The following is a 16504-nucleotide window of genomic DNA, read 5'->3' on the forward strand; positions in this document are numbered from 1 at the left end:
ATGCCGTAGCCCTTCCCTATGGATGCAGCCAGTTGCATGTAGCATATCCCTTGCAAATCCTCTCCCTCTTTCCTCTCTGATCTTTCTAGTAATATGATCAATCCTAACACAAGGCCAGTTTTTACCCTTTTCCCTTGCAGGAATTGTTTCCTGTATTTTCCTGGCCTGGCGACATGTGTCCTTTCTTCAGTAGCAATAGAGCCACACACGTCCCTGAATGCAGTTGGCCTATTTGTGATCGCTCCATGAGCTGTATCCCTGCCCTGTGTCACCTTGGCTCACCCCGGGCAGGATTAGATGCTGTGCTCAAATGCTGCAAGACTCTGGGCAAGCCCGTGGGCAGCAGGACCAACCGTCAGCACCACAGTGGGATCCTGCACTGCCTTAACATACCCCAAGCCATGGCTTGTGGTTGACCTGTTACCCAGCTAGTGTGAGCTGACACATTGTTTGGTGTGGTGTGTGTAACCCTGCAGAGAAGCTTGCTCAGGTGTTTGCTTCAAAACAGTTTTTTGGATCAAACACCTTAAGAAAAAAGAATGGGAATGGTTGCATCAGTATGAGGGCAACTGCTTGATTTAAAGCCTTTCTCTCACATCACAGATTTCCTCTCTAATGCTTAATCTCCAGGATGTACTTGAATGATGGAGATTGAGCGAAGACATCCAGCAAATCTAACTTCTGTAGCTAAGACGACAATGCGTTCTCCCTTCTGCCCTGGTGCAGAGAACCATTCCTCTCTGCACTGAGTTAGTGCCTCTGACCAGTACCACAATGTCTTGGCTTTGAAGCTGGTATTAACGGTGTATTTGCAGATGTATTGAAAACATACTTCATCCATTTTTAAAACTGATGATTGATTTGTGTGATGCAGGCTAATACTGATTTGGATCTGAACAAGCGCCATTCCTGTTGCCTGCTAATTCTTGTTTTCTCCTTTTCCTTTTTCAGCTGAACCTGCAGACCTCTTGAAGGTATTAGATTTTCATAATTTACCTGATGGTATAACAAAAACAACAGGGTTTTGCACAAGCAGAAGATCTTCAAAAGAAGCAGATGTTGCTTATAGAGTAACAAAAGATGCTCAGCTTAGTGCACCGACAAAGCAGCTGTATCCTGGTGAGTCCACAGCTTTTCATCTGTCATTTGGAAGTATCTGATGCTTTTCTCAGATTCTGCAGGCACATGTAGGGCACTGCATGATTCCTTCACTTTCCAAGTGTGCTTGGATGATCCCTTGGCAGGGAGTGATCCCACTGTTTCAGGGGGCTGCAAACATTCAACCATCAAATAACATTGCAGTAAGTGATTCTTTTATCACTGCACTTGCACGTGGTGGTGGGCTTCACTGCAGATGTGGCCAGTGCCTGCATCTGTTCTCTCCCATACTACAAAGTTTCTACTGTCTCATTATCACGGTGATGTCCAGCTGGGGAGAGAGACTTAGAAGATGCAAAGGAATGCAGACTGCATCATGTTCTGTGTTCGTGGCGTGCCAAGCACAGTGGGGTCTTACTCTGTGGCTGTGGTGTCTCTCACAGCATAAATAATCACTGAGTAAAAAATAGACTGCCCCACGAGAACAGATGTCCCAAGGAAAGATGTGTGAAGAAACGGGAGGTTCATTAGGGAAAACCACTAAGACGCAAGAGCCCTTGAAGAGCATGTGGGCTGCTGCTGCTGTTTCATTTGTCACTGAGGATGCACCGGGGCTTAATTTTTTAGCTCAAGGGACAATCACTGCTGCAGAGTAAAATGTGTTTGTAAAAAGACTAGACACATTATAGACCCAAACTGCTCACTGCCCGAGAGCTTCGGCCTTCAATACGTAGCTGCCATGCAGGACCACTGCTGTATCCCTGTTTTACACGGGGGAGTGCAGGGATGCTGGGAGAAGGCATGGTTTGTAGGACTTTATAGGCTTGAGGAGAATGCCTTTGCTCAGGGAAGGTTTGGCAATGAGGCAGAAAGATGCTGCATAATACTTGTCTCTGAAGCAGTGATGACCTAAACAAAGCAGACACACACATCCTCCTTTGGTGTTTGTGAGAGGAGTAATGATAAAAACACATTAGCTATATCCCTGGTAATGTGGTGTGCCACCACCAATGCTTTTAATGAACATGCTGTACCTATCAGAGCCAGCCTGTCAGTGGTCTGACCAAGGGCTCCGAGGCTGGACTGCTGCTGCGCTGGCAACCTCCAGCCCTGTATTTCCTTCATTGCATCTGTTATCATTAAGGTTATTTTCAGACTTCATTATTATCCTGCTGTGACAATAAGCAGGTGAATTACATTTAATCTGTGGTGAGCAGGAGCATGCAGGAGCATACCCTGTGTCTCACACATGGGATGAGAGCAGCTGTGCCTTTGCTGTGGGCAGGTAACCCTCCATCGCATGGTCAACCCTTAGCAAAGGAGCTGCTCGGCTTTGCCTAAAGCCCCATTTCAGTGCCTGTGGAAGTGCAGGATAGACCCTGGATTCGTCTTTATTGCTGCCCTGGACAGGACAGTCCTTTCTGACTATAGATAATACCTTCATGTGCTCAACTGCACCCCTCAGACAGGTTCTGCCTTCACGTCCCAGAGGATTGTGCCCTAAGTCCATCCATCTGTCCCAAGGCAAGATCAATTCAACCTAACCCGTGTGTGTTTAACCAGTTTGATGTACTCTCTTTCCACGTATCTGAAAAGATTTGAAATTTTGGCCTAACTGGTATCTTCTGCTTCAGAAGTGCTTGAAGAAAATGCTTCCAGTGTGGAATATACAACTGTAGTGGATTGGAGAGCTTTCCAGCAGTAGTTGCAGCCACTGTGAAATCTTGCCTGATCACGTTTGTTTTATGGAAACCAGCAAACAGTGGTGACCCCAAGAAATAAAGACAAGGATGGAGTATTCTGGCTAATAAATGTAGCAAGGAGGCTGGATGGCACCACTTACGACAGAGGTTAACAGAACAAGGCAGCGTGCAGAACTGAACTGAGGCCACAGGAAAGGACTCCATACTGTAGGGGATTTTTTTTGCTGTTGTCCCACCTTACTTTTATGTCCTCAATGAGTTCTTGGTTTTTGATCTGCTGTCTTGGGTGAGAAGATCTGGATGGTGTTTCTTTGTGTCATCAAGCAACTTTTCAATCATTTACTCATCTGGACAACCATGGGGCGATGGAAGCAGCTTTGTCCCTCTCCAAAGGCTTCCAAAGTCATCAAGTCTTCTCTGCTGCTTGCTGAGGAAATGGGAAGGGAAGAGTGAAGTGAGGAACCCCCAGTGTTTTCCATCAGAGGAACAGATGTTTTCTCAGTGCATCTCCATAACTAGATGTGACTTCAGCTCGCACCACCAAATGAACGAGAGAGGAGATAAAGATGATAAAGTAATTGCAGTGCAGTGTACCAGGGGAATGTGTGTTTAGTGATTTCCTATTAACAGGCGGGTTATAGAGCACCTGAGGCAAATGTACACTGCACGTGATGTTTTGTGCTCATTAGAAGCTGGTGCTTTTCTTAGATGGTAATTTGATGGGCTTTGTGTTCTGCTGCCACAGCCAGCGAAGCAAGATACATGTAAAAGTTTATCTGTTTTTACAAGCTCACAAGAGTGAGAAATCCTGCTGAGATGCTCTTTGTCCTCACTCCCTGACAAGTTCTGCTTCCCAGCAAAAGCAGAGGCAAGAAAGGCGAAGTTTTCAGCGGCAAACAGCAAAATGTCATTTGCATTCTTCTACCAAACTCCGTATTCTCCACACTTCCTGTGGGTGTCTGCATATGCGTTTAAGAGCTCAAATATCTCTGTAATAACTTGGACAGTCCTCTCTGAGGAAAACAATTGATTCCAAAATTGAGTCTTCTCAAATGAAGAAAAAGACCAGAAGTTGGTGACACGGTTGAAGAGCTGTTTTCCTTTGAAAAGTGGCTCTGGGAACGACACCATCTCACGCAACAGATCTGCTTTGTGTTTGTGTTGGGAACTGGCTCAGTTCATTGCTTTTACTGATTTTTTTTTTGCTATTCAGCAGCTAAAGCTTCTTTTCCTTCCCCGCTCAGCAGCAGGGCTCGTTACTTCAGGCTGTGGTTGGCTACACCTGCAGGGTCTAAGTTAAGGAGGTCCAACCTGTCCCTATCCTGAAGACCATGAGATAGTACAGGAGCCTTCAATTCCTGGTCGTGGTGCTCAGGAAAGCAGCAGCTCAGCCTGGCTCTGCTGGTTTGCACATTGGGGCTCAAGAGAAGCCCATGGCATCAACGTGCTGTGTGGGAGCCGCATGGGGTGGAGAGGCCTGTACCCACCCTGGACCTCCTCAGCTCCTCCCAGGCTTCCATCTGCAGAACTGGGGTCTTAACCCTTCACTGCCTTTGCAGGTGGTTGCATGTGGTGAATGTGAAAGGACTTGGCCATAGGGTAAAAGGGTGATGCTGAGCTAAATTCAGCACTGGAGCAGTGCTGTTGAGCGATGGGATGGATGTGCAACATCTCTCAGCATGAGCTCATTTGAAGAAATGAATTGAAGATAATGGCTTAATCCCAAACCCCATGTTGAGGGGTTGTCTCCATTGTCTTTATCAATTGACCCAAATCCCCTTGTATTTATTATGCTGTATTTATTAGTACCTATTAGTGCTTCATATATTTATTATGATGTATTTATTAGTATTGCTGTCCGTGTGGCTGTGTTTCCATACATCATTCAATAGCCTGGGTCACTTCTAGCTGTGACAGTGAAGGCATTGTTGTTTTGCCAGGACAGCAGAGCAATGCAGAGTAATGTCAGCTATAATTCATCCATTATGGTTATTTGGGTTGAAAAACTTGCTTCACCATGGAGACATCTTAATAATAATGAAAAAAATTAAAAGCAGCTTTTTAATGAGTTGGCAGCTTGTCCAGGCTGAAGGTACCATTGTGGCTTCCTAATGACATTTTGGACATGAACTATTTTACATAAAAGGCCCAAAACTGTAGCCTGTAATTGGAATCAGGAAGGCGTATGGTCTTGATTCAGTTCTACAGGAGGATTTGTGTACAGCAGAAGGGAGATAAAGCTCAGTGTTTCCTATGGGAGGCAGGATAATCGGATGCCTGCATTTGCCAAATTTCTAGGGGGAAATCAACCTATAATCATGGCATTTAATTACTGACTGTGAGTCCTCTATTCAGAACACCGCCTTATGCTTCCTTCCAAATGTTGTTTAACTAAGGTGAGGGATATTAACTTGGTGCAAACAGTGTGTGTCTCTGTAGGTATCCTCAGCTCTCCCCTCCGTGTCTTCTGTTTGCACAAGCTGTTTGTAGCAGTGCTGGCTTTGATGCAGCCCAGCCTGCTCCTGCCTCCCCCTCCCTGTGCTAGGCAGGCAGATGCATTTGAAACACTGTTCACAGAAGTTAAAGCAAGTCCCAGGCAGAGGAGGAGAGGTTAAGCTCATGTGTTTGAACTTGCCGGCTTTGCTGTGGTTAACGCTTCCATGTTCCTGGTCCCCTCCCTGGGTCAAAATCCCTTATGCAGCCCTGGGGTACTATCTAAAATAAGCCTGCAGGGATGAAGGAAATCTATTTGAAGCTCATGGGCACAGAGCTCAAGGTTTTCTGTGGTTTACATGGCTCCGGGTCTGCAGTTTAGGGCTGATGGGTTGTGGTGTTCCCATCCCTGCCCGCCACTGGCTGCCACACATCGCTGGTCCCAGCACACACCGCAGTGCCCATGGCCCGGCAGCCCCACTTTACCCTGCCCTGCCAGGGTTTAAGATTTCTCAAGCAGATACCCAGTGGTACAATGCAATCCTTGTTTCTGAAAGCCTGGACCTTAAAGGAAAGGTCCCCTGCAAGTCTCACTGCTGAAATGCAGCATCTGAGGAGGTTATGCCCTGTAGGTACCCTCTGTTTTTGTAGGTCTCATCTCCAATGATCATTTGAGCATGAAATCCCCTTTACTATTGCTGCTGGTGTTCTTAAGATGTCCTGTTTGGGATGCGCATCTGCGCTGTTCAGTTTGGGCTCATTTTTCCAGTCTGAATGGCAGAGAAATCCCAAATAGAGAAGGTGTGTCCAGACCAGGGTGTGATCTGCCCATAGTGACTTGGAAGTTGTCATGCCTTTGTTCGGTGTTGCAGGGGATTGACCCTTCCTCTGTGCAGGGCATCCTCTCTGTGCTGACGGTGCCTGCTCCATATTTGAAGCTTCCAAACCTTGCAAAAATACAGTCAGGAATCACCTGAGATCAGACAGGGTGGCTCTCCTGAGTGCAGAAAGAGCTAGGAAATGTTAAATGCCTTTTAACATGCAGACGAATCAGTGTCCCCTACTCACTGCCAGGTTTATTTCTGTTTTCAGATTTTTCTGTCTGCACCAGCCCTGAAAGCTGAAGCCACAGACACTGTTCTCATCTGGAATAGACACAACCTGATGCAACTTCCCTGCTCCCTTAAATACACCCCTTCAATATTGCATGTGCTGAACTGGCACAGGCATGCTTAATTTCCTCTGTTCCTCTGACACCTTAAGTTAATTTGGGGACCTCATGATATGTGAAAGTTTTTTGCCTTGTCTCCTAAAAAGCTCTAGAACACACTAAGGAAGGGTTAGGTGCAAATAGTATAGATTTAAATTAACAGGTTTTTTAGACCCCCTGTTTCCCCAGTGCTATGGTCTCATCCCAGAACAGCAGCCCCCTTGCCACTCATTGCTTGCAAGTTCAAATATGGGGTGATTTTTGGCTCTGTGGCAGATTGCAACAAGGCCTGGAAAAAGTCTTTCTGATCATAAACAAATAATGCTCAGAGATGCTCAGTTCTGTGCTTGGCTTTTTAATATGCCACTAGAGCAGGTAGCCCTTGGGGGGACTCTGCTCAATACTGGCTTTACTGGTGCAATTTACTTTGAGGGAGAGCCTGATCTTCACCTGGCAAATAAGATGCTGCCCTGTATTTTATAGAGCTGCTGATCTGCACACATCTGGAGAGATAAACCAGAGGTGTCCCTATGTGTTATTAGGCAACAGGACTGTTTCTGTAGGGATTCATTTTCAAAGAAACCTGACTAACCTCTTTGCTTTTCTACTCCAGCTTCCCCATTCCCAGAGGACTTCTCCATTCTAACCACTGTAAAAGCGAAGAAAGGAGTTCAGTCCTTCTTGATCTCAATTTACAATGAGCAAGGGATCCAGCAAATTGGTGTGGAGTTGGGTAGATCTCCTGTATTCCTGTATGAAGACCATACAGGAAAGCCAGGCCCAGAAGACTATCCTCTCTTTAGAGGCATTAACCTAGCAGATGGCAAGTAAGTGAAACTTTGTGCACAAAGGAAAAAGTACATTGTTTATATCGATACCAGCATGTTGAAAGTTGTGTAAACTAGGAGTCATGTATGTATAAACGTATATACACACCTTTGACTACTGACAAGCATCTTATTCTTGAGCTTTGCCCTTTGGTGAATAAATACTGCATATATAAGGCGAGAACCACCAGTCAGTGCAAAATGTCTGGCACTTACGGGGGTAGGAACAGAGACTCCTGCTGCAAAGAGCCTGGATAAACCAGCTTGTCTTGCAAAATCTGAGTCTTTTGCAGGACTTGAGGAGGGTGGAAAAGGGGAATAGCCAGGGAGTTACTGGTGGGTTTCTTCCCTCTGCTTCTTGTTGAAGCCAGAACTGGTGCCTTCCTACCTGTTCTGGAGGGATGGGAAGTGAATGGCATCATCTATCAGCCTTTATTTCAAGTGAAATCTTTAGAGTCAGGATGGTTTTGATGTGGTTGCAGATGATGGCTAGCATAAAGGTTTGCAGAACATCAGTTCATGAAAGCTTCATTGTTATACAATTGTTAGCTTGTTCTTGAAAGCCCAGGACTCCATTTAACACATCTGGGGACTGTGTTGTTCTAGGTGGCACAGAGTAGCGATCAGTGTGCAGAAGAAAAATGTCACCTTGATTTTGGACTGTAAAAAGAAGATAACCAAGTTCTTGGACCGAAGTGATCATCCCATCATTGACGTCAATGGCATCATTGTATTTGGAACAAGGATATTGGATGAAGAAGTCTTTGAGGTAAGTCACAATGGTGAACAGCTCTGGAGATGTTCCACAGAGGTGATGATCTGGGTTCTGGCTGATGGGGTATTTGCAGCTCATTTTTGGAACTTGTGTTGGGTTTTTGCATCATGGCACACTGTTGTGTGTCATTTGTATCTTTGTAAGTTCTTGTTTTGGCTGGGGAAATTCTTTCTGTAGCAATGATGCAAACAGTGGGACAGATGCCCAGCTGGAGTGAGCTCCTCTGGTTTTCATGCTCTTGTTGGGGTTCAAGACCAGTCCTTGCACTGGGATTTTGTAGATCTGTAATTCTTCAGCCTGTTCAGCATGGGAAGGGGGCTCACAAGATTCTCCTTCATCTCTGTTAGGATTTAGGTAAAGTTGCAGGGGCAGCAAATGGAAGCTGAGGAAAGCAGCTCTCCTGCAAGTCACAGTTCACTCTGGGGCTGTAGGAATTTGCTCTTTTCCCATACATTGTCCATCAATTCTTGGTTTCTTGCACCATGACATAAGGGGTCTCTCCTCACCAGCTTGCCTGGCAGCCCTGTCACCTCCCACACAGCGACTGCCTTCAAAAAGCAAACCAGTATCATGACGGGTGGAATGTTCCCATGAGCTCCTCTCATTTAAGCAAAGAGATAGAGGATTATTTATAGCCAAGGTACATATGGTAGAAGTTCTTCCCATAGTTCAGCAACTAGTTTAATATATGCATTTCATCAGCAATCTCGACTTCTGTGCTCTGCTGCACTTCTGAGGCTTTCATGTGTATGAGGATCTTGTCTCTGATCTTTCTTGCAAGCTAGAATTTCTTCCCTGAAATCAGCGCCAGTGCAATGGGGTGTAAACTAAGAACTATTGATCCCTATCTCCTTAGCTTTATTGCATTTATGTAGAGGAAAAGCTGTATCTCATGGGTCTCCCCAACCCAGCAAAGGGATGGGGGGAACGTCTCCTAGCACTGGATAATTGGAGCCAAAGCCAAGCCAGCTCTCGTCTGCATTTTGCTGTCACTCAGGAGAAAGTTCCAGTCTGTTTAACATTACCAACATCTGGGAGCTGCTCTACTGTAAACGGAGCAAGAACGCATGGACTGAATGTTGCTGCCAAAATCCCAGTTAAAGAGTTAGGGCTGGTCTTCTAAATTGTATTAAATTAATAGATATTCCCAGGGAAGCTCAACAATAAAAATGGGAAGTAAGAGCTGGCTTTGCTGGGCAGTGGAGCGTCTGTTGTCAGTGTTGGACCTTCTGCCAAAAATGGCAGTGGTTGCACTGGATGCTGTATTTTAAGTGGAGTGCCCCTGAGGTTTGAGGTGTTTTAGGTGGGTTTTAGTGCTTACCTGGGGTTTGGGCTGCTGATTCCTCTGCCAGGCCAGGGAATGCACAGTGATGGGTGTCAGTGCTCTCCCAGCTCCCATGTGAGCCCTTCCCATGGGGTTGGCCACTGAGAACTGGACAATAAACAAGTATTTATTCTGTCTTGTAGCAGATGTTCTGATACTACAGGGCATGTGTATAAACCCCCTCTCTAGTTCTGGGATCTGTCCTTTCTTCTTTTGTCGTTCTCACCAGACAAAAAGGGTTTTCAGTGCATCCACACACACTAATCAAGACACCAGCAGCTTTAAACTGGATGTAATGAATAGGTCTCATGAAGGCAGTGGACTATAACCTAATTTCCTTCATATCTCAGCAACTTAATTTCCTTTGGTCCCTCCTTTCTTTCTGCAAGCCTAAGCAGAAACTGTGTAGAGAAAATCATGGCTCAGAACAATGGCAAATGGGTGTTCACTGCCAATGATGTATTCCTGGAAAGCTGATAATTTCTGGACTGAGCGCAGAATGACGAGATGAAGCTGCTGCTTGTCCTGGTGGCAACTGCTCTGCAACCTCAGCTAACACTATGTTCCCCAGGGTTTTCTGCACCCATGGAGTTGACTAGTTCTTCTGCTTGTCCCTTTTGTTGGAAACTAAAATAACCCAGTTGGCTGGGGTGGAAGGCAGCACTGGGGAGGGCTGCATGGAGCAGCAGGAGCAGTAAGTAGTGGGAATTCATCTTCTCCTGGTCAGGACCGAAATCAGATAACACCCCAAACATGTTTTTCTTTGGAAGCTGTAACTCCTCGAGCTCCAGGTCCAGCTGGGACTGCAGGAGGAGCAGCTCTGTTGTGTTTGCCCACTGAGCACCCGGATGGGGACTTCCTCGCTCGTCCTCTGCTGCAGCAAGAGCCCGGCAGGGAAAGGGAGAGGAATTCCAAAATACATCTCCAGCACTGCATTCTTGCAGAGGAAAAATGATTTCCTCTCATTACCATGCAGCCGGCTGGGGCTCTGTGGGTCTCTGTGCGGCTGCGGAGCACTGGGAGGTTTGAGAGGGGGCCAAGCCTGGAGCCCAGGTTACACAAGTGGAGTTTTGTGCTGAGCTGTTGTTCAAAACAGAAGTTTACAAATGCCAGGACAGGCTCTCGCGCCGGGATTGGGAAGTGGCGGCTGGCTTCAAGCTGTGACTGAGGGGATGCTGTTGTGAGACTGCAAAGGGCTTTCTGCAGTGAGAGTGAAAGAGGAAAGAAACAGCCCATGGTGCAGCATAAACACGTTCTCTCTGCTTGCAGGCTGTAGTAAGCAGTGTTCCTGTGGCTACAGGAGCACTGGGAGGAAGTCAGAAGACATGAATGATCTTGGGTTTAGAGAGTTTAACAGTTTCTTTGGGTGTGCTTATTTTAAACCATGTCCTTGCACAGTTTAGTGGTGTGGGAACAGAGAGGATGAAGTTTGGGAAAATCCCTTTTCCAGAAAGCAAAGCATCTTCTGCCTGAAAGCCAGGGAGATTTTCCAAACGATCCCGGTGATGTGGCCCTACTCTACAGTGTCGCACCACAGGAGCTGCCCATTCCATGCCTGTGATTTCCTGCAGGAGTCACCTTTCTGTGCAGGATCCCACTAGTTCTTGTAGGGATAACAAGAAACTGAAAGCGTGAGCCCATCTCTGGCAGCAGCGTGTTGATCCCAGGACTGCCCCGTCAGCCTTTGCTTGGACTGATGGACCCCTGGGAGCCAGTGTTGGAACAAGAGCTGAGTGAGTTGGCCCCTTGTCAGGCTAAAGCTTTGCCCTTTTCAGGGTTTACTTGGCTATTACACGTACACCTCTGCTGCACACTGTACCTATCAAACCTGGCTGTGGGCTTTCATTTGAGAGCATCCTTGGAAGATGCTCATGCCAAGGAGCTTCTGCTCTGTGCATAAGTTGCTGCTGGGTTCAGGGGACAGCACTTACCTCCCTGTGCCTTCCTTTTTTTCTCAGGGCAAGCAGCCAGGCTCCAACACTGTCTCTCTCCCAGCCCTAACCAAAGTCTGGCAAGGCTTTGTGTTTAGCCATGACAGTGTGCAGCTTTCTGCATTTGACCACCAATATGGATGGCACCTCCCCTGGGCTGGCTTTTCCAACCTGCCCTTTGCCGTGGTGGTCTGATGGAAAAGCAGCTCAGCTGGCTCTGGGCTGAAGCCGTTGAACTGGTTTAGCAGATGTGGGTTGAAGCAAAGTTCAGACCCTGGCTCAGTAAGGTCGCTGGAGCCGCGCTTTGGTCCCAGCAGTGGCTGTTTTACAGCAGTGAACAGAAATCCCATAACACACAGCTGGAAGGTGTCTATGCATGGGAAGTGCTGCACAGTGTCTGCGGCAGGTAAATGTTACTGTCTGGGGCTGGATTAGGTGAATTTAACCCCTTTGCAATGATGTTCTGAAGCATCTCATGTAATCCCATAGGCAGAAGTTTGGGTTCTGCAGTAGCGTGTGGCTCAGCCCTGCTCTGCTGCTCAGCCCTGCTCTGCTGCTCAGCGTTGCTCTGTAGACCAGCACTTCACAACTGTTCCATGATAGCGCGTTTTGTTTTCTGATCTGTCAGGAAGAGGCTGTTGTGTGAAGCTGCTGTGCTGATAAAAGTACTGCAGAGCACCGGGCTGGCAGAGCTAGTGCTGGCATCACTAACATGGTGGTGTGGACACTGGGTTTTGTAAAACTGCTGAGAATACCCTGGTAACAAGTGAGTACACCTGATGTGATGATTTTTGGTTCATCTGTTTAAAACTTTGCAGGATTGTTCCACAATGAAACTGGTGGTTTGACCCTCTGGAAATCGCATTGGTTTGCAGTAGTGTCTGGTGTAGGTGAAGTTGGTTTTCCCATCAGTGGAAAAGCTCAGTGCATGTGTATATTGCTTTATAAGGTTGATGTCCTTTACTGTTGGTTCCTCTGGAGACTAGAGGAGCTTGTTGTGTCCACCTGGGTACCACAACTGTGTCTCATTGGTCTACCTGGTACTGTAAAACCAAGCGTGTTCCTCTGATCCTGCCAAACAAGGTGCAGAATGAGGGAGTCGAGAACACCTGTGGACATGGCTCTGCCAACACAGTGGAATGTGAGAGGCTGACAGAGGATTTGCTGTTAGCTCATGCCAGAACTCATCCTGGGGTGAGACCCACTGCACTGCTGGCTCTGGATGATGCTGAAAGGATGGTGCTTTTCATTTTCTCTCCTCCTTTGTGTGCGTGAAGACCACAAGTGAAATCAAGACATCAGGAGTGGAGGGAAAGCAATTTGTGCTGGGGCGAGCCAGAAAGCCCGGGCAAGGTGCCAAAGGTGCTCTTAGGGCTGCTCAGTGTTTCAAGGCGCAACAAGACAAAGCAGAATAGATGCTTCAGTGCTCTCAGCAGAGACATTGGGGCTGTTCAGGTGCTGTGTTGCTCTTGGGTTGAAATGCCAACTCTCTTTTCATCTTCTGCCTTGTTTACACTTAAAAAACAATTATCACTGGGGTTGATAATCCCAGATTTCATTTCACCATCATCAGGGGTTTCTGCCTCCCTCCCCATTCTCTTGGCTGTAGCATTTCCAGCTCTGGAAAGTGCTCTTACTTTTTGTATGTTGTTTTTCTCAGACATCTCTGAGATTAGAAGATTGGATCTTTTTTGCTTCAGCAAAAGGTGTACGAACTATAACAGGTTCCTACATGTGCATCTTACAGTGGTTTTTTAGTGTTTAAGGATGGAGAAATTTAGGAGCTCCCTCTTGCAGGTTTGCTAATAACATGTCAGACAGCCTCTATCTACTTCAGGAGGATAGTGATAGTGATGCTGCCATTGCAGTGGGCTTTGGGGAAAGCCAGATTGGTGATAACTCAGCTTATGGGGGCAAATGTGCTGTAGGAGCCTTAGGTCTGAATCCACATCTCATTCCCATCCAGACCTCAGCTTGCCTTGGCACAGCTCTCTGCTGTTCCTGTTTGCAGGAGTATCTTGTGTAAATGTGCACAGCGGTGGCAAGAACAGAGCATGCAGGAACCTTATTTAGTTGTTTACAGGACAGGTAACAAGGTCCCCAAAATCATCAAACCAGAAGCACTGAGCCCAGTGAGGCTTCTTGTAAGTGAACCCATCGTGTTCTGCAGGATGTGGGCTTAGCCCAGAGGAGCACGAGGGAACTGCAGAGCTCCTGCTTATCAAGCTTTTAACCTTCAAAAACGTTTCTTTATAATGAAGGCTTTTTGCTAATGTGAATGTCTCTATCTAGATGCGCTGCGGATACATGCTCCGTGTTCTCCCTCTCTCGCAGCCTGCTGGAAGAAGCCAGCTCAGGGCTGGCTGCTGGCCCCCCGGGCCCTGCCAAATCTGATTTCACCTCTTTCACTGCAGAGACTTAAAGGGAGTGCAAAGAGTGGATGTTTTACACCACCAGCATATACCGCAGTGTGAGATGATGGAAAATCAAATGTTCTGAGCCAGCATGAGGGCTCTTTATTGAAGATGTCTGCAGCTTTCCCCAGTCTCCCAATAATTCTCCATTTAGTTGCTGGTTTTCTCGTCATTTCTTCTGCTTTTGTTTTTTCAAAGGGATTTTCTTTAGCAAAATGGTGCACTTGAGACATATGGATTAAATCACAGAACGAAGCTCTTCCAGAAGAGCAATGCTGCCTAGAAAATGTCTCCAATTACTGGAGATTATACCTTTGGATGGGTTTGCAATTAATGGTGAGGTTTTTGTGCCAGAGTCCAAGCAATGCAGTCAGTCTAATCAAAACCCAAACGTGATATTCAGCTTCAGCTGGCAAAGCCTTGCTCTCAGCATCATCTTACACAGGTGCCCAGGGACATCATCTGGTTTTATCAGTGCCTGTGCTGCAGGAGGGGCAGGACCACATCCAGAATCAGAACTGCAAAACAGCTTGTAAAAGTTCATCTGTGTTTCAGGTGGTTTCATTTCAAGCCTGAACTGACACCATTTCATCTGACCTTGAACTCTCAGGTGCCAGCAAGAGCAAGTGGGAGGCTGGGTTCAAACATCAGATCAATTGTTTGCATACACTTTGCTCAAACCCTTGCTTTTCATTTAGGTTTGCTGGGTAATTGGCAGTTGAGCCATCTGGACTGCAGTCAAGCACTGTGGCTGGGTCAGGGTTGCCTGTAATGATGTAGCCTTATTAGTCATGATTACAAAATACACATATTCAATAGTTTCTAACTATTTTGATTGTAGGGTTTTTTGTTGGGTTTTTTTTGGTTCAGTGGTAAATTCCATTTCATAGACTGTAAAAGAAACTCTGCATTGGCATGTGTGGATAATTATTGCAGTTTGCTGCTGTCAAATGCCTTCAGGCCTCTGATAGTGTACAGTGCATGGGGAGATGTGCTTTACTGTTCTAATAGACCAGAAAGTGTTTTTATTGACGTTTAAGTTAGGCAGTGCATCATTTATCTTCTAATATGGCCAAGTTAAACATCAGTCCTTTCAGTGTCATTAAAAGAGCTTTTTAATCAATGCTTCAGATGGGAAAATGCATCCAACCCAGAATGATTTCTTGCTGAGGGGTCCTTCCTCATGATTCTGTCAGCAAAGCAGGGTGAATGCTGAGGATATGGAGCACTTAACAGCCATCAAAATCCAGGATTAACCTTCTGTGAATGGCTGGTGAAGGACGTGGTCTGAGGAGATGCTGGCTTCCCTGCCTGTGGTCACAAGAGCAGGGATGTGCCATGGCTCAGACAGGCAGTTTGGAGCCTGATGGTTGCCTTGCTTTGGGACTCCTGCAGGCTAGTTGGTTTGAATGAGGTTTTGCCATTGGGAGGACATGGGCAAGGATGCTGGGCAGGAACTGCCAGTGGGGAGGGATGCTAAGCAATGCCTTCAGGGCTCTCCATCACTGCTGTCCTGGGCCACAGCATGGAGAGGACAGGGAGGCTGTTGCACAGCTTTCTCTGCCGTGAAGTACCTCCTGCAGAGCGGGGTAATCAGTTAAAACTGCTAACAAGGAAAACTGAGCAGTCTCTGGAAGGTAAAGCTCATCCCTCAAAACCATTTCCATCCACCACAGGGATTATGGGGTTTGATGGTTAGAGTTTTGTCTGGTTGTTCCTGACACTCACCTGGCAGAGTTTAGTAGTTAAATGCAGGCAGGCAGCAACCCAGGCAGGCTCGTTACACATGATGGATGCTCTTAGGTCTGGTGTCATTACTCTTGCAGCTGATGGCTTCGTTGGTAGTTTGTTTCCCCCTTTGAACGGTGGGAGGAGGGGGCTTGGTTTCTTCCATGGAAACTCTGAGGTGCAGCAGGCTGAGCGCTGAGCCCAGACAGGGTGATGTAATGCTGGAAACCTGCTCCTCTCCCGTGACACCGTGCCAAAGTTTACAGTGGCCTTGTGGACAATGATGTCTGCAGGCAGTGGGACAGGCCTTCAGGAGCAGAAAGGGCAGCACAAAGGGACCCAGAGCTTGTTGGAAAGGCATTGAAAAGAGACCAAATGGACATGTTAGGGAAGGATGATTGTCCTCAGCTTGAGCATGGGGGAAAAGCCAAACACTCATGCTGCTGGGGAGAAGTTTTCAGCTGAACTTTATTGGCAGCATCACTATGCAATATGGGAAAGGGATTATTGAAAGCAGTGAGGAATAGTGTGCCACCGGCCCAAATCAGTGCATGTTTCCCCTTCCCTGCTAATTTGGGAATGTTGTTCCATGTGGGAGGTGATACACAGATCGGTCTTATTTGCATAAGAGAGAATTTCTGGAACTATGGATATATGTCTATGGATAGAAAATAAAATCCTCTCTGTGTCCAAACCACTTGATTGATTTGCACTGTTGCAGCAAACTGTTAGAGAAGTCCAGGCTTGGCTGAGCCAAACTCATGGGAGAGCCACTATGTTGAGGAAGAAGATGGTAGCACTGAGCTCTGCAGTGAGGTGGGCTTGTGTCCGTGTTTCCTTGGAATTTAGGTCTTTATTGCTTTGTCCTGCCTTTACAGGACACAGCTTGAAGTCTGTCCTCTCTCTAAGCTAGCGTTTTATGTGTGTAGCCTCTTGTTGCAGCAAGGACAGAGTAAACCCAGCATAGAAAAGACCATCCTAACTTAGAAGCCTCCTAGTTGACTTTGTGTTCAACCTATTCCCTTGTCATTTAGGCATGAACAAATGAAACACATGTTCCC

General features: G+C 46.7%; 1 protein-coding gene across 1 annotated transcript in view; it reads left to right on the plus strand.

Annotated features, from left to right (window-relative positions):
* Positions 1 to 951: 951 nt before the first annotated feature.
* The window catches only part of LOC104406894 (collagen alpha-1(V) chain), a gene marked incomplete at its 5' end in the record, with an annotated part of 104397 nt that continues 88844 nt past the window's right edge, over positions 952 to 16504 (plus strand). The window contains 3 exons of the mRNA XM_010016014.1: positions 952 to 1119; positions 7058 to 7271; positions 7878 to 8040. Of these exons, the coding sequence (XP_010014316.1) occupies positions 952 to 1119; positions 7058 to 7271; positions 7878 to 8040 (545 nt within the window). The remainder of the gene's footprint in view (positions 1120 to 7057; positions 7272 to 7877; positions 8041 to 16504) is intronic.

This window comes from Nestor notabilis, unplaced genomic scaffold (genome assembly GCF_000696875.1).
Source record: "Nestor notabilis isolate BGI_N333 unplaced genomic scaffold, ASM69687v1 scaffold13660, whole genome shotgun sequence".
Classification (NCBI taxonomy): domain Eukaryota; kingdom Metazoa; phylum Chordata; class Aves; order Psittaciformes; family Psittacidae; genus Nestor; species Nestor notabilis.